The sequence below is a fragment of the Strigops habroptila genome, chromosome 18 (genome assembly GCF_004027225.2).
Source record: "Strigops habroptila isolate Jane chromosome 18, bStrHab1.2.pri, whole genome shotgun sequence".
NCBI classification, from domain to species: Eukaryota; Metazoa; Chordata; class Aves; order Psittaciformes; family Psittacidae; genus Strigops; species Strigops habroptila.
In genome coordinates, this window is record NC_044294.2 from 5,969,557 (window position 1) to 5,988,012 (window position 18,456).

The 18,456-nt window shown below is 51.0% G+C and overlaps 1 protein-coding gene across 5 annotated transcripts in view; it reads right to left on the reverse strand.

Moving 5' to 3' along the window:
- The window catches only part of PPP1R12B (protein phosphatase 1 regulatory subunit 12B), a 105,749-nt gene that overhangs the window by 17,834 nt on the left and 69,459 nt on the right, over positions 1-18,456 (reverse strand). For 4 of the 5 annotated variants that reach the window (XM_030473566.1, XM_030473565.1, XM_030473564.1 and 1 more), the window contains one exon: positions 17,111-17,155. In XM_030473566.1, coding sequence (XP_030329426.1) covers positions 17,111-17,155 — 45 coding nt within the window. Of the gene's footprint in view, positions 1-6,983; positions 7,426-17,110; positions 17,156-18,456 lie in introns of those variants that run through there. The other variant, XM_030473568.1, reaches the window with a different exon arrangement.

An 18,456-nucleotide genomic window follows, 5' to 3' on the forward strand; every position in this document is an offset into this window, starting at 1 on the left:
GCTCCCCTTCAGGAGCCTTCTCTTCTCCAGGCTGCCCCAGCCCAGCTCTCTCAGCCTGGCTCCAGAGCAGAGCTGCTCCAGCCCTCGCAGCAGCTCCGGGGCCTCCTCTGGCCTCGCTCCAACAGCTCCACGTCCCTCTGGTGTTGCTGCCCCAGAGCTGGATCAGGACTGCAGGGGGGCTCCCCAGAGCAGACTGATGCTCCTTGCATAAGCCGCTTTCTTCTGAACCCCCAGTTCTCACTGTGCTGATGTTGGTCCACCCAAGGAAAAGGCACAGCTTGGTACCAGCCGTGGCTTTACTCGCCCGGAACACCGGGATGCTGCAGGAATGGTGCCAGGAACAACGTATGGATTTGATTTCAGAAATGTGCTGGGATCGTGGAGGGCAGAATCCTTCCTTTAAAACCCCAAAAACTCTTACAGCTGTCATGAACTCAGCGAAGTACAATCGAAACCAAATTCCTCGTGGAAGGTTTAGATAAAACACACACAGCGCCAGAAGAAGGCTCGGCCACGGCTCTTGCCAAGGCAGGAATTGGCCCAATTGCTTCCAAGTGTGTCCCTCTGCGGTGAGACCTGACCCAGCAAAGGCTGAAAAAGTCTATTTACAAAAAAAGAAAAGAAGAAGAAAATTGCTTCTTTGGGCACATTTTCTGCTGCTTTATCTCCAAGGGGGCAAGCGCAGGGAAACCTGCACTATTTTAAGATAGTTGTCAAGGAATGTATTTTGGTGCGTTGTGTCCTAGTGATCCCGACCAACACTTCGGATTAAATAACCACCATTTCCCAAGATCCCGGAGCCGCTCCAGCCTGGCTCCTCCCTTCTCTTAATCGAGAGGAGGAAGTTTAGGAACCTGCCATGTTTTATTCCTGCACTGGCAAATACCCTCCTGTGAGTCTTGTTTGGGTTAGAATTAAAGGTAAAGCAAAGCCAGCTGCTTCTGGGAGCTGCTTTTGCCTTTTATATGCAAAAGCCACCATGTTCCTGCAGTTGTGTAGTGCCGCTGCTCCTACACCTCCCAGCTCTCCGTGTTTGGCAGGGCTGATACGCATGGGAGCTGTACAAAGGACAACTTCCCTGTGTGCTGCACTGCTGCCAGCAGAAGTCTTCCCTTAGGAAAGCTGGAAGGGGAAAGAGCAATGAGGAGGGCTGCCTGGTCCACCTCAGAGCCGTCCCCATTGGGCACACCTCAGATCAGGGTTCCCCTCAAGCCACATTTGTCTTTCAAGTCAGGTACGGTTGGGGTCAAGTCTGGTTTTCCAGTGGGTGCAGAGTAATGAGAAGGTTAAACTCTGCCTTTGACAGTTATTCCAAGGCCATTTCCTCCTGGGAATGCTGCTCTGCTGACCTGAGAGCCATGGTTTGCCACAGCACCCTGAAGGCTCCGGCTGCCGTGATGGATAGCACTGCCCTCCAACTCGAGCTGCTCTTGTGCAAATGCAGGGATTACAAAATAGGAGATGATTAATAATCCAGTGCAGCCAAACCACCTCCACAGAACCTCCAGCTCCCCAAAGCCTGAGGCAAAAGACATTTTCACAAACTATAAATCAATAAACTTTGCTTAATAACCGCTGCTCTTACTGAAGCATAGTATTAAAAGGTCCTCCAAGATGGAATAGTGGCTTTGGCACTGGAGCAGACCCCATGGCTTTCAGTACAGCCAGTACGTGCTTAATCAGAAACAAGCACACAGGGTGCACGGGACTCATGGCTGCATCTCCTGCCACCCCAAAGCCACCCCACATTTGCGGGTGTCCCCTGGTTGTTGTCACTGCTGTCCCTCGGCTCCCCACACGTCTCATGGGGCCCATTGGCTTTGCAAGAGCCACAGTTTGTTACTGCTGTCTCTAGGGAATAAACCTCCCATGTAAGCATCAATCTGGATGGGATTTGCATTTAGTGAAGGCCACAATTCCCAAACCCGGGGCTGTTGCTCTGATTTTTTTGGTTTTTTCCCTTCTTTTCTAAGGGATCAAATTTTACTGGTAAAAAACTTGATTGTGCAAAGTGCCATGAGCTTAGACAAAACCCTCCAGACATCAGGAAACAAAAGCCCAACGGCCAAGTGACAAGAGAAGGGAAGATTTCTGCTCCTAGATTCCTTCAGTATGGAATGCCACAGGTCTGCAGGCAGCGGCGCCTTCCTCTGGCACAATGTCTTCAGGTTTATCATGGGGTATTTAAATACCTACTTGGCCACCAGCCAGGATTCAAACCGCCTGAAGCCAACCTGCTGTGTGTGAAGCATGCTCCAAAACCTGGCACCCCCTCCTGCAGCCACCACGGCCACAGGCAGTGCTCGCAGGAGTGCTCAGGGCTGCTCTGGGTGTGCTGACCCATCTGTGTCACACCAAGCATCTTGTGCTGTCAGAATTAAGACAGCTTACACTGTCCCTCTCCCCACCCCTCATCTGTTTCAGTCTAAACGAGCTCCAGACCAGCTGCCAGTCAGTGAGATGAACCTGGAGCTACTCTCACCTACCTGAGGACCTCTGCTCCAAAGCTCGCTCTTCTACTGAACTGCAGGAGGAACCTCAGCACTTTGGGGTCATTCAAAAGAATTTACAAGTCATTGTAAGAAAAAATCCAACCAACCAAACCCCTCTCCTCCAAAACCACCCCAAACCCAACAACAACCTGACAGTTCCCCAAGGGCCATGATTTTCTTTGACCACCAGTTGCAGTTTCCATCTGCTCTCCTCATTGCTTCCTGTGGCCGCTCATTCCCATCCCACAGCACCTCCCTGCCTCAGCTGTGCCAGCGTGCTTGGGTTTGTGGCCGGACCATGAGCTGACCCAAATTAAAGACATCCTCTTTCTCCCCTTTTTACAGTGCAGGCTGATTCCCTGGTCTGGTGTGACCTCAAGCTGTCCTCTGACCCTCTGCCCTCCCTGCCCTGCCAGGGGCAATGGTTTCAAAAGCTGAGTGATCACCAGTGATTCCCTGGAGACATCCCAGGCCAGGCTGGATGTGGTTCTGGGCAACCCTATCTAGTTAAAGATGTCCCTACTCATTGCAGGAGGTTGGACTAGATGGCCTTTGAAGGCCCCTTCCAACCCAAACCATGCTGTGTGATTGCTCTCTGGCTGCTTACCCAGCTTCTCCAAGGGCACCCACCACCAGAGGGTCAAAGTGGGAGTTTTAAAGAGGCTGAAGTGTTATGTTGTGTGCTTCTCTCTGCACCATCCACAGGCATTCAGAACCTTTAATAGTTAACAGGCTCCCTGCCCTGGCTTTGGTTGGGATCAGTTCATTCTGTTCCTTGGAAGTGAGGCGAGCTGAAGAAGAGAGTTTAGCCGCAGGGACACAGCCACTTACCCCTGGGGCACAGCATGGTTCCTGACCCCTCTTATTTATACATCCAGATGCAGCCAGAGCCAGGAGCATCATCTGGCCACTGAGTCACAGCAGGGAACGGCTCACGGGTGGTGCCCGGAGAATACGCTTCCAGATATGGACATTCTCAGAGGAGAACTCAAACCCAGGGAGCAAACAGCACCCAGAGGGGTTTCGCACTGATTCCCATCTCAAGAACATGATGCTTGAGAAATGGCCAGTGCTAAACAGATGAGGGTGCTGGAGAGGTTAACTGCCTTCAAGTCCAAGTTTCGTAGCCCCTGTTTTCTGCTGGCTTACGGGAGAGGAGGTGATTGTTTCCACAAACCCTGTAGTCAGCAATCCAGAAATTAGATAGAGAATGTCAGGAGACAACTTATTCGACCCCGTTTCAATGCGTGCAGCATCATTTCTATCACAACTAGAACAAGTCCAAGCCACGAAACGGAATCCCAGGAAGATAAAGTGTCCTGGAGAAATGTTCTTGCAACGCTCCTTCTCCTCCAGTGCATTTGCAGTGGCAGCACGGCAAGCCAAGGGGCTCCTACAGGTCTACCCAACAAGAGAATAAACCTGTCACCACGAACATCTGAAACCTGCTGCAAAAACCCTCATGGAGTGAAAACTGACAATCAGACCCATTTCTATTCCAAACTCCATGAAGGCTGTAATCTACCAGGCATTTCTACCAACCTCCCAGCACACCTGGACATCTCTCACTGATCAAAAGAAGTCTGGTTTGGTCACATTACCTTTAGATTTTATATCATTATTCATATATTAATGCTAGACTCACAGCCTGGTTTGGGTGGGAAGGGACCCAAAAGCTCCTCCAGTTCCAACCCCACCACGGGCAGGGACACCTTCCACTAGAGCAGGTTGCTCCAAGCCCCTGTGTCCAACCTGGCCTTGAACACTGCCAGGGATGGGGCAGCCACAGCTTCTCCGGGCACCCTGTGCCAGCGCCTCAGCACCCTCACAGGGAAGAGCTTCTGCCTCAGAGCTCACCTCAATCTCCCCTCTGGCAGGTTAAAGCCATTCCCCCTTGCCCTATCACGTAATATCCAACCCACGCTGGTTTGCTTTGCATGCCAAGCACTTGCAGCTCAAGCAGCCAACGTTTTTGTCCATTAACTTCTTTATTCCTTTAAGATTTGCTTTGGGCTCCAGATGTATGTGTCCACATCAAAACTCACACCCAGATCAGCTGCCTCTGCCTGTGGTAATCACAGCCTGGGGTGGCTGTGAGCTCGAGGTGGAGGCTCATGAACAGGGATGACAATTGGGAAACCCCTGCTTTCTACACCCAAGTAAGACTATCAAGTGACTTAGTGCAAACACATGGCCCATGGAAGGTGATGCTCCTGCCTCCCCATTCCACTTCGAGTGGCTCCTTTAGACACACCAACAAAAGGCAGAATAAAATCAATCAGTGCAGACCACAGAGTGTGCTCAGAACTGTGTTGCTGAGTCCTTACTGACAAAAATTCAGCTGGAAAGCTCAATTAAAACACTGGAGATGGATTAATGAGGGAGCGAGCTAACAGCAGAGAGAAGCAGCCTTGTAGTGGAGCCGTGGATATGACCATAAGGAATTACATCCCTCTTGTGCTGGGGCCCCCCTGCCTGCTCCTTTGTTTCCGCACCCCTGCTCAGCTGGGAACGTTTAGAGCCCACAGGTCTGCTGGTATCAATCCTGGCTGGATGGAAGGATAAAAGGCTCCAAGATTTCGCATTCCTACCTGCCCTATGAAGGCTGGTGGCACCCTGCAGTGAGGGCTCCGTTACTGTGGGCATAGAGGGGGACTCACAGATGGGACGAATCCTGTTATTTCTCTTGCTCATGGCAGAATTACACTGTCTTGGAGAAAGAGTTAACTCAGATACTTTCTTTTTAGCCTGAAGTAAATCCTTCCCTAATTAGCCTTTTAAGGCATGGGCTGTTTCCATAACCCAGATAGCACCAGGACTGTTTCCTATACTGACTCGTGAGTTGATGCTGCTGCACTCCTGGTCTGGCTTCTCCCACATGGATGCTCACAGCTGGCATCACCATTACCACTCCCAGAACCACCATGGCTATGGATGGAGAAAACCAGCACCTCCTGCTAGCCTGCACCGAAGCAGTCACGGCTTGTGCGAGGTGTTTGCTACTTATTTATATGCCTGGATGCATAAGGGGGGGGGAATGAGTCAGGCTGTGTACACTGAACACGACTGATCTGAAAAAACTGGGGTTTTGAAAGAAAGAAAAACGTTTTCAGCTTCACTCTATGAGTAAGAGCACATCTGAGAGGTTCCCCACCTGCTGTTAGGCTGGTTATCAATAGCGTGGTGGTGAGCACAGCTGTAAAGACTGAGGAAGAGAGTCTATCTAAGCACACAAGGGATGGTTTTAGATAATCTAAAACCTCCCCAGAGACACCCCGGCTGCAGATGGGAAGAAGGCAGAGACTGGGTTACACAGTGAACAGCCCGGGAGCAGCCAGCAGAGCCCCAAGGCCAGGGACTGCTTCCCACACCACCACTGCAGTGGTTAAAACCCTTTTCACATATGCTTTTTCCAGACCAAGATCTGTCACCTCAAAAGGAGCAGACAATGCCTATCGCCTTTCAGCAAACACCAGTGCTCAGATTAACTTAATGCTTACATCTAAAATTAGCCTGCCTGTTTAAACCTAATTCCCCCAGGGTTGGTCTCTGGCATGATACCATTTCTTGACGGCGAAGGCATGCCCATATAGCAATACAGACCTGGAGGTTTCGTGGTGGCCCTTCCATGACTCCAGAGCTGCCAGCAACATGGTTACAGAGGATTCCCCAAACCTTGGTGATGGAGACACCAGCTCTGCTCTGGAGGGACCAGTGAACGACCTCGACCCACCTCCTGCTGCAGGTGATTCTCTTCCTTTCTGTTGTTGCAATTATTAAATGCTGCCACAGGTCAGCCCAGCCCCAAGGGTGAAAGCTGGATCACAACCCTCGGTTCAGCAGCAGTATCAGAGCCCAGTTTAACAAGCTGGTCGGGTTTTGCCTCATTTTCGTCAGTGGGGATTTTGTCCAGCAATAGAATCACAGAACCCCAGCCTTATTTGTGTTGGAAGGGACCTTAAAGCTCCTCCAGTTCCAACCTCTTGCCACAGGCAGGGACACCTTCCACTAGAGCAGGTTGCTCCAAGCCCCTGTGTCCAACCTGGCCTTGAACACTGCCAGGGATGGGGCAGCCACAGCTTCTCTGGGCACCCTGTGCCAGCGCCTCAGCACCCTCACAGGGAAGAGCTTCTGCCTCAGAGCTCATCTCAATCTCCCCTCTGGCAGGTTAAAGCCGTTCCCCCTTGTCCCCGTTCTTTCCTACAGTCCCTGATGAAGAGCCTACCAGAAGAGCGAGGCCAGGGGGAAACTCCCATCCCAGCACCTCCCAACAGCCAGCAATGCAAACAATCCCAGCGCCAGGGCTCCGCCAGCTTCCTTAAAACCTGTTGCTGCAGAGACACCTTCCCAAGTTTCATTTAAACCATCCTCTTTCCAAAGCAAACACAGACACGGGTCTCCAAGGGTAAGACAACAAACCACCACCACCAGCCTCTGCCCAGAGCACGTGCTGAGGTCCCCATGTAACACAGAAAGGAAAAAGCTGCTTACTTTGAGTGTCTTTGCGGTCGGGGAAGGAGAGGAGGGGGGAGAATCTGACTGAGCCTTCCTGCTGCGAGTATATTCTTTACTCCTGGTGTATAGGGACGACATGGCCTTGCGGGCTGGGTGGCTGAGAAGCAACACAAGTCTTGCTCTCCTGTCGCTCTACAGCGCTGGGTAGGTCCTTCTTCCAAGGTCAGAACAAGCTAATTAAACTATTCACAACTCTGGTAATTAAACCCTGCTGTTTAGGGGCTATAATTTTAGGCATTCATCTGCTGCAGGGAGAGCTGAGGCTCCACGATGTTCCTTGTCCAAGAAGAAGAGGAGAAGGTGTGAAGGACTCGCTGGGCTCCAGCGCGGGGCGTTGCTCCGTGCCAGCCTCACCGGCCGGGACCCATCCCAACTCTGCCGCAGAAGGACATTTCCTCTGCCACAGGACTGAGGGATCTTCCCCCAGAGCCGCAGGAGGAAAAGCTCCTGGTTCAGGAGAGGAGCTGGAAAACTGCTGCGCTGACCCAGACACGACGCTTTTGCCAAGAAGAAAAAGAAGAAGAAGAAGAAGAAAACTACCCCCCGTTTGAGGCGGGTGCTCTGCCGTCACCGCGCCGAGCCGCACGCCAAGTGAAACACCACGGCATAAATCAGGAACAAGCACTGGTTGGGAAAGGGGCAGTTCCAGATGAAGTTGTGTTTTGTTCCGTCCTCCTCCTCCTCCTCCTCCCGGGCGTCGTTACCCACGCGCAGGCTTCTCCCATCCCTCCCTGCCGCTGCCTTCTGACATTCCAGATCCTGACTCGCTCCGCCAGGAATGCTGGAGGGCGGCCAGCAGCAGCGATTCACTTTCAGCTTGGGATTGGGGCTGCCACTTGTGGGGAGAAAAGAAAAGGAAAGAGAAAAGAAGGGGTCGGGGGGGGGAAGAAAAGAACTGAACTGAAAGCTCCCGTGGCCTGGCGGGTGGGAGGCTGGGGGGAACTGACTGAACCCCAGCCCCTGCTTTGTGGCTGCGACAAAGGAGATATTTTAAGGCCACGGAGCAGTTTGTGCGTTCAAGGGAGGCCACGCTCGGGCAGCACAACAGGACTGGTGTTTGCTCATGAGGCTGCTTCGAGCTGCGGGAAGGCGACACGGAGCTTGTGTCATGTACGCTCATTGAAAGGAGCGCTTGGGATTGGGGAGGAGGAGGAGAGAGGAGCTCGGAGGGAAGGAACAAGGGTGGGGAGAGCGTGTACTCCCAGCAAACTTCCAGCGAGCTCTTGGCTGAGCTGCGCTGTGCAAGCTATAGCCAGAGCTCGCTGGGAAGCTGCCCCGCAGGGCTCCGATGGTGAGGCTGTGCACTGCCAAGGCAAGTGGTGTCCCTCCTGTCCCATCTAAACAAGCACACAGGATGCTCCTTTGACAAACGCCCTCCAGCACGCAGCGGTTTAACAACTTTCACAGACTAAAGACAGTCTTGCAACTCTAAGGCTGCAAATCTGTAAAGGCACCAGCCCAGGTATCTGCACAGGACTTGTTCCAGTACAGCAGTACTGACAAACCAGTACCGAAGGATGTGTCCTCATCTGGGCTCACCCATACCACCCAAACCAGCTACAGACCATGGCGCCTGATGCCTGGAGTAAACCCATCTGCTCCAGTTCCACAGGCTGCTTCATCATCCAACACTTCCCAGCAAGTGCAGGGGAATATCTCTATAAAAACACGGTAAGAGTATTACGACCTTTATGCCACTCTGTTGATCTGAAATATTGCCCTTTTTTTGCACACTCCTTGGCAACCGTGTAATTTCACTGACACGCAGTTGGGGAAGGGTGCTTGGAATGACAGCTACACTGGTTTCTCCTGCCACCCAGCACCGTCACCATCCAGGGGCAATGCAGCATCCCAGTGTGACCACGGGGGCTGCGAGATTGTCCTTCTCTAAGAAAGTCCCTTCGAGGTCAGGTTTCTGTTGGATGCCTCGTCCTGAGGAAGGAGAGGACTCCTCCACTGCCTGCAGGAGGTGGGGAATAAAGAAGTTTGGAGAGGTCTCATTCTGCCTGGCAATATTTCTGCACTCCCTTTTCAAGGTATGGAAATGAAGTCCAGACACACAAGAAGGCCGTGTCAGGCACCCCGCTGCTCAGGGAGGCTGTGGCAGGACCTTGATCTTTCCAACCTCCGTCTGTTGCACTCATCATCCCCATCCTCCAGCTCTCCTGCAGGCTGGAGTCTGTACGGCGACAAGGTAATTCAGGCATTTCAAATGCACGTCGATAGAACCTGCACACACGGGTGAGTCTCAGCTTCACGGGTTTCAAAGCAGCCCGAGCAAGTGAAACTGGGTTAAGCCATGGGGCCACCAGCAGACTGGAGTGGCCCAATGGCAGTTCGGAGGCTGACAAAGCCCAGCTTAGTCACCAAGGTGGAGTTAAGCAGTTCTAAATTGCAGGGTTGTGCTCCAGTCCTAAATGAACGGTTGCTGCAGCGCTCCACAGTCACATTTCTGCTGAGGAGGGGTGGGGAAAGCTCCAAACCCAACATTTCAGTCCAGAACTCGCAGCTCGAGCCTCAAAGCAAAACAAAACCTGAGCTTTTGATTCCCTCCTAATTAAAAGTTAATTAGTCACCCAGTGCAGATGCCTCCCAGATTGGCAGAACGCATCTGGGCGAACAATAACTCATTTTAAAGAGAAGGGGTGGCATGAGAATCAGGATCCATATTAGCCAGGAGAAAGGCAGCAGAACGAGAGCAATATGGCAAAACACGGGAGTTTCATCATGATTTGAACAGAGGTGCCTCATTTATGGGTTTCCTCCTGCAGTTTTGTACCCTTTGCTTTCAATGTTTCCCCTGCCCAAGCACAAACCCTGACTCTTCCTTTGCAGCACTCCCGTCCTCACATCCCCATATTTGTAATATTCAAGGTCATGGTTTAGATCTGACTGTTTCTGCCTGTTAAGGATATTCCTCAGTGAGAACCAGCAGCCTGGTCTGTGCTGTAGCTGTGGTGCTGCTGACTTGGCTGAGGAATGTTTCTACAGCTCCCAGAAACAGGCAGAAAAAATCACCTTCCACGAGCATTTGCACAACCCCTGGACACAAACCCCTGAGACTGCCCAGAGAAAGCTCCACGTTGCAGTGTATTTCTGGGCAAAATCACAGAACCCCAGCCTGGTTTGTGTTGAAGGGAGCTTAAAGCTCCTCCAGCTCCAACCCCCTGCCACGGGCAGGGACACCTTCCACTAGAGCAGGTTGCTCCAAGCCCCTGTGTCCAACCTGGCCTTGAACACTGCCAGGGATGGGGCAGCCACAGCTTCTCTGGGAAAAGTCTGTGCCAGCGCCTCAGCACCCTCACAGGGAAGAGCTTCTGCCTCAGAGCTCATCTCAATCTCCCCTCTGGCAGGTTAAAGCCATTCCCCTTGGCCTGTCCCTACAGGCCCTTGTCCAAAGCCCCTCTCCAGGTTTCCTGGAGCCCCTTTAGGCACTGGAGCTGCTCTGAGGTCTCCCCTTCAGGAGCCGTCTCTTCTCCAGGCTGCCCCAGCCCAGCTCTCTCAGCCTGGCTCCAGAGCAGAGCTGCTCCAGCCCTCGCAGCAGCTCCGGGGCCTCCTCTGGCCTCGCTCCAACAGCTCCATGTCCCTCTGGTGTTGGAATACCATGTTTCAATGGCATGTTTTGCTCAAAAAAAGCAGCATGATAAATCCAGAGAGCTGTTCTTCCCTGTCCTCTCAGAATTCCAGTGTAGAGCAATGCTCCCAGCAAAAATCAGGTGACTTCACCCAGTAACTACCACTAAGGATAAAGTAGTGTTAGAACAAAGTATTTTCCAGTGGAAGTTGCTCAGCAGTTGCGCTCTGCAGGTGTTTATGGACCAGTTCCCTCTTCCTGACCCAGCCCCCTTACAGGGGATGCAGCAGCACAAACATGCCAAGTTAGGAAGGAGGGATGCAGCCGAACTTTGCAGGGCTATTAACAGGCCATGTCAGGGGAAGGGAGCAAGCCAGCACTAAAACAAGAACCAGATGTAAACACAGCTATTTCAAGCTGAGGGACTTTCCAAAATATGACCTAGAGAAACAGAAATCTCGAGGCCCTCGCAACAGTCAGGATCCATTTTGCTCTTTATCTAAATTCATCGGATCATCCATAGCTCCCACCCACCCCGGCCACCCCATAGCTATAAACCCCTTCTGTTGCCTGGTCTGTGGAAGCAGCCGCTGACACAAAGCAATATTCCAGTGCCACTGGCCAAACAAATGCATAACTTCAACACATTGCTATCCAGCTATGCTCCAAACCTATTTCTGGCCTTCCTTCAACAGCAGCACGCTGCAGTGCAGAAGGTTGTGTACATTCCCAAGGAGGACATCCAGGAGCAATGAAAAAAAGCCTACATATATGGACTGCCCCCCCAGATTCCCCCCAGCAGCACCCAGCATTAGCTACGTGCTGGGTACCTGCTATAATGAGAAACAAAAAGGTGCTGAGGTGGGAATTGAGCCAAAGCTGGTGGGAAATTCCTGCCAGGAAGGAGTTTTTCAGCTTAAGGATTCTACATCTTGACAGACGAAATAATGAAGTAGCTTCTGCCAAAGAGTTATTTCTCATTGGCAAACTCCATGTCCAAGAGCAAAAAACTAACAATGACTTTCCAAAGATGAGGCTTTTTCTGAAGAGAAGCATGTGGGAGGATATAAACTGAGAACAAAAAGTGACCTTTTAAAGACATGGGGGACAAAGAGCATCACCACACTTGCATCACTGGAACACACGATTTTTCCTCCAGTGGCAGTTTCTAAAGGATATTTTATTGTCAGGGAATTTGACTTCAGTTTTCCAAACAAATTTAGATTACTCCTCAATTCCTTCTTAGCCATTTGGCAATACGGCCTCTGCTTTTCACTCCTTCTGGGCCTAACTGGGAGAGAAATCATTTGCTACTTAAACATGGGACTGCACCATTCTGCATGGCACATCCAGGCACCAGGGGCTATTGGCTTCACGGGGGCTCTGCCATAAAGCAGCACCCGCCAGCACCCTGATGAGATGGACTGAAAGGAAAAGACTGAGCAGGATCCATTCCAGTTGTGCCTGCTGAAGCCATCTCCCCTTGCACAATTCCTCCCTTCTCCAAGGCGGACAGCCACGTCCCCCTGACACAGCCACTAAGAGCTGCCCAGACATCTACTGCTGTGCACAGGGATCTTAATCCAGCACATCAGAGTTTCTGGAGGATTTTTTCCTGGTGTCCTCAACATGCTGTTGAGGTGCAAGCCCAGAGGAGGCCACGAGGATGAGCAGGGGCTGGAGCAGCTCCCGTATGGAGACAGGCTCAGAAAGTTGGGGCTGTTCAGCCTGGAGAGAGAAGCTGCGTGGAGACCTCAGAGCAGCTTCCAGTGTCTGAAGGGGGCTACAAGGATGCTGGGGAGGGACCTTCATCAGGGACTGGAGCGATAGGACAAGGGGTGATGGGTTTAAATTGACAGAGGGGAGATTGAGATGAGCTCTGAGGCAGAAGCTCTTCCCTGTGAGGGTGCTGAGGCGCTGGCACAGGGTGCCCAGAGAAGCTGTGGCTGCCCCATCCCTGGCAGTGTTCAAGGCCAGGTTGGACACAGGGGCTTGGAGCAACCTGCTCTAGTGGAAGGGGTCCCTGCCCATGGCAGGGGGTTGGAACTGGAGGAGCTTTAAGGTCCCTTCCAACCCAAATCAGTCTGGGATTCTATGATTCTATAGGATGTCTTCAATCACATCAGGAGACATCGTCCCTGTGGCCTGCTGGAGGACTGACAACAAAGCACGATCACCAGCTCCCAGGGGGGCAGAGAACCTGCTACAAGCAGAGAGATTTTTTCCTTTCCATACTCTTGAGTATGTCCTGATGAGATAGAGTTTGACAGTTTCCAACAGAAACTGACGTGATGCTCCATTACATGTGCGAGCACAAACATATGCTGTTAAGCTTTAAAAAGTCAAAAATTATAAACACAATTAGACATAAAACAAGAGCAAGGTTTAGTCTGTCTCTGGGCTACGTTCCAGGGAGCAAGGCTGTTCCTCAGCAGCGGGTCTAGAACAGCCACACTGAACGTTACCTCTGCTGTCTCGTGGGCCGTGCTGCATCCAACTGCACTGGAGCTGGAGAGGTGCATACACGTGGCACTGATCCTGCTGCCACCCTGCCCATCACACTGCTCCCAGTTCCTTCTGGGAAGAAAGGAAAAGGATCCCGGGACACCTGCGGGACAGCTGCCACGTCGGCAAAGGGACAGGGCCCTGGGGTGAAATGGGATAATTTGAAGTGACTGCAGAGGCCTCCCAGCAATGCCAGCGGGAGCCAAGGGCTCCGGCGGGTATCGGGTGCGCTGCTAAGCCCAGCTCCAGCGCCTCGGCAGAAACCACTCGCTGACAACTGGGAATGATCAGTCACCCCCGAGCACACCGAAGTGGGGAGAGTAATTGACTAAACAAGAAGTTAAAGTATAAAGTTACCTTAAATAGTTACGAGTCTGTGACCTTGTAAATCATTCCTGGAGGACTCGGTGCTTTGCTGCGTCTTCCTGGGACTCGCAGATCGGATTTTAGCTGGTTTTGTGTTACTCCTCCCCATCATGGGCACTGCTTCACATTACAGCCTCTTAATTCAGCAGCTCGGTGAATTAGAGGAATTAACCTGAACACATTTAGCTGCCACCCTGCAGTCCACTGCTGCCTTCAAGCACAAACAATGCACTGTCCCAGAGCTGTAAATAGGAACCGAGCAGCCGCGCTGGAGACTGAAATGCTCTGTTAAGAGGGACAGCAGACAGCAAGTCTGACACCCTCGCAAAACATTAAGGGTAAGAGAAACCAGCACAAGCAAATTGGGCTGAAGAAGTCACGAGGCAAATCCTCTGTGCAGATGTGAACATTTTTCATAGGGATATTTGTGGAATGAATGTAGATTTCTGTAGTGTCGTCCCCCTTCGCCTCCCAAGAAACCCAGGGCAGCCCAGACAATAAAACTGCTCTTCCCCATGTTTAAATCTCGATGGCAGAACGTTAGCTCCTGCTCTTGCAGCACTGTTCTGCTATGTTAGTGCTAGTTATACAGGTATTAAAGATCTCCTTTCCTCACAGCACACACAGTGTGTGCCCAGTAGAGCGTTTTGTTTATAATCAGGACTAACCAGAGCCCATCTCTCACAGCCTGACGTTGCACCTAATTAAATGCTCCACAATTTAGCTGTAGTCATGCCAGTGACGCACAGTCCCACCAACGTGACCTTGGCCAACGTGACGGTGTCCCCCCCTCCTCACCCCTGTGTGTGCTGGAACTAAGGATTCAAGGGTAAAACCAGGGAAAATACTTGTTCCCTTAGTGCTCAGAAGGGACCCTGGTCTGCAGCGAGCAGGCACAGGAGGAACAGCACCATATAGCGCTGTGTGGATTAAAAGGTTTTATTTTCTTATCAGCTAGCAAGACATCCACCTATTTTGCTCCCTTTTACCAGTCAACTTTCCCTTGTATCTCAGCAAAACAGCGCAGGCCCTGAGGACATACCTTACCTTATTAGGCAACGGGAGTCCAGAAAGTGGAGGGCTCGGAGCCTTCCTGAGCTTAAAAAGACAGTCCAGGGGCATGTCCTCAGCCCACGGCCACAGGGAGTGAGGGCAAAAACAGAAGTGGGGCCTGGGGGGGGTCACCGGGACCCCTCGGGCCCCCAAACACACACAGGCGAGGCACAAAACACTAAAGCCATGTCTGATCTTTTTAGTTGTTGGCCAAACGCATCTTTTCAAACAGGTGAGCGCTGTGATCGCAACTGGAAGTGACTGTGGAAGATGAAACGCCACTAAAAGCAAAACAGTCGTGAGAAATAGAACATCCCAAAATGGTAGAGTAACAGAACCACTGGAGTTGGAAAGGACCTTAAAGCTCACCCAGTTCCAAGCCCCTGCCAGGGGCAGGGACACCTTCCACTAGAGCAGGTTGCTCCAAGCCCCGTCCAGCCTGGCCCTGAACACTGCCAGGGATGGGGCAGCAGAGATTCCAGGGATGGGGCATTCGCTCCCTGGCCCCATGACTGAATCCTCACTGGTGCTTCAGAGTCAGTGCCTTGAGAACATGGAAGGTTTTTCCTAATGCCAGGTGACCCACCCTGCTCAGTCTGGTTCCGACTCAACCCAGACTCCTGCAGGTTTTACTTTCCGAGCGACAGAGCCCAGACTGCGGCCAAGCTTTTTTCCCCACCTCTGGTTTGAGCTCAGGTCCCCCAGACTGAACAAAGGCTCTTTCCTTCCCATCCCCTCCCCAGTGGAACCACGCACAAAACTCTCCTAAAGCTGCTTCCCCAGAGGCTTTTTCCAGCTGAAGTCCTTGTGCCCTTGAACATTTATTCCACAATAAAACTTTGTCTGCTCTTCCAACTTTCCACAGAGCATCCAAGCAGGCTGCATCACAAGGAGAAAGGCGGGGTTGGTAGCAAACACATGAAGGTTGCCTGACACATCCCGTTACCAGACTGCTCGCAGTTCCCTAAACCTCAGCCAGAGCTTCTGGGCTGCTTTCCCACGCTGGTGCTCCTAAATTTCAGCCAAAATAGTACATCCACTTCTGAGAATGAGATCAAGATGTATTTGCTTCTTTTTCCGATACTGCGTTTACCTTTCCTTTGCTAAACTCCAGCGCCACAGGGTTTGGAGGAGGGAATTCAGGCAGGGCCTTTTTTGGCTCCCATGAAAATCTTACTATCAGCCAAGATACAAACACTGGAGGAAGAAAATAACTAACTGCTCACATAGAATCAGCAGAGTCTGTGGGGATTTGCAACTGAAGCAAACACTTCAGTATGTTCGAGTTCACAGCTTGGATGGTGGCACTTGCCATTCCAGAATGATCATTATTATTGATGAATTAGTGATTATTAATCACACTTCCTGCTTGGTACCAGAACCAAAAGCAAGGAGCTGCTCCATCATTCTTGCCAAAGCGCTGGCCAGTCAGCAGGGCAGAAATCTCTCCCATTTGGATGTAAAATGGGAAGACTGACCAAGTGACATGATGCTGGAGGCATGCAATAAAGACAATGAAACTGCATAAAAACAAGAGGATTGGGAGAATGGGAAAAGCAGCACCAGCAGAGTGGGAGGAGAGTCTAAACCGGGCTCTAACGTACATGGGGTGTGTAAGGAAACAGGGGACTTGCCACAAAGCACATGAGCACTGGAGCTGCTCTAAGGTCTCCCCTTCAGGAGCCTTCTCTTCTCCAGGCTGCCCCAGCCCAGCTCTCCCAGCCTGGCTCCAGAGCAGAGCTGCTCCAGCCCTCGCAGCAGCTCCGGGGCCTCCTCCGGACTCACAGTATTGCAAACAGAAAACCAAAAATGCACTCTGAAGAGCACTACTGACAATTCTCAGCAAAGAACCAGTTAATTTCAACAAAACAAGGCTTCAATCACTCGACTGAAGTGAAAAGTATGTGGAAAGGCTCCCACAAGTTCAATGTTTTCTGGCACAGATTAAACGTCGCTCAAGCAGAGTGACCCCTGAGCAACCTTCAGTCTGCTTTTTTCCCCGGGTCTTGCACATCATGCTGTAATACTTTGGAAATGTATTCAGCTTTAACATTGTCAGAGTACATCATGTTGTCAGGCCCAAATGTGTTTTAGATGAAGACAGACAAAAAAGAAACCAAAGCAATTTGGAAGGACGCAGTAATCATTATCAAAGGAAAAAAAAGGGCCTCGACAGACACTGAGGCAAGAACAGGGGAACAATGAACCATCTCTGACGTGCTGCTCGCCAAGACCATTTCCTGCAAGAAACCAAACCCAACGAGGAGACGAGATACAAAAGACACTGTCCAAAACCTCCGTGTTGGGGTGATTCTGAGGCACAGGTCGCACGCTCAGGCACCCGACGGCCCAGCGCCCACCCCTGCCCCTCTGGCTCTGAGAACATGCAGCTCTCCCAGAGCTGAGGCCAGCCTGTAGATAATCTTTATCGTTCAGATGAGGAATCAATAAGCAATCTGCTGCTCAGAACTACCTCCTGGTTCATACTCAGCTCCTGAGCAGAGCCTGAACCTCATGTATAAACAAGAGTCAAGCCATAGAAGACCTCTTGCCACCAACATTCAAGAGCGAAACACCAACTATTCAGATGTATGTTTTCGCTTACCCGAGTTTCCTTCACTTCCTCATTTCCATCAACTTCATCATCATCCTAGGATGAAAAGCAAACGTTGTAATTAGGCAGCCTTGGAAACAACCAGATTGTATGACAGGAAGATAATCTATTGCTTGTGATTTGATGTCAAAGCTTCTGTCAAAAGAAATCCTGTCTAGATACTTTTGGCTGATTATCAGATCAGGTTTGATACCTAATGGCCATTTAGAAGACCTTGATACTAAGGACATAGTTACTCCCTTGAGTAACTGCAATCTGAATGCTCCTCCTGAGTCAGTAGGAGTAGGAGGAACACTCTTTAATGTACTTAGGGAACACACATGACACTTGGGAAGGTTGTGTCTGAAGTGTTGATGTAATACTGACTCTCCAAGAATATCCTCCCCTTCAGTTAGACTCCAGGAGGGAAGAGACTGCATCCCAGAGAGCCTGCACTTACACGGCCTCTCTGTAACCCACTGCCTCTCTGGAACAGCTCCAGGGTTTCATGGAGCAGTGGTAAACTACATCACATCACCCATAGTGCACTCAGGGTGCTTCAGAAGTTGTGGCTGCAGTTTTGTACAGACACAAAAGGGAAATGAACTGTAACTCTGAGAAGCAATTTGCCTTCTGCTCTGAAGCTGGTAACGTTGCTCCAGTGACCCAGCAGACAACTGGGCAAGATGGAAAACACTTAAAGAAAAAACAGTAAGAAAAAAATAATGATATTTGGCATGCAAGAAAAAAAGATGTAAGAATCATTTGTAAATAATCAAAAGGGGTTTGCAGCAAGTCTTTCAATAGAAATCCCCAGGCTTCCAGCAGAGCCTTTCAACTTGTCTTAACTCCAACTATCTGCTGTTGCCACAGGGGGTTTTTCATTGTATTGAGCAGGAAGCCTCTTCCCCTGAGGTGTATGAGGGAGGCTGTGTCCATGGATCTGTGCAGACTTCTCAACCATCATTTCATAATACTCATTCTCTCCTGAAAGAGGTGATGTGTTTTCCTCCCTGAGTCTCTAACCGGGGTTTGGAGGGCTGGATTTCTTCCCTCAGACTGAAGAAATACTTTTGAAATCAGGACTTAAGAGAACTGACCACACCACAGCTCTTCTGGTGCTGGGCAGGGGATCCAGACACAGGTTTTGTTCCTCATTGTCTTCCTTCTAGGGGGCCTAAAGCACAGGCAAATCTGGGCTCAGAGGAATTTCTTCCAGTACTTCCAGTGGGTTGTGCCCTCCTCCTTCCAAAGAACCTGGAGTTCTAACTTCTCCTCTCCCATGTGGGCTCTTTCACAATTCTGCAAGGGCCTCACTGCCTGACAGCTCAAGAACAGGCTTCCAGAACCTGCTGCTT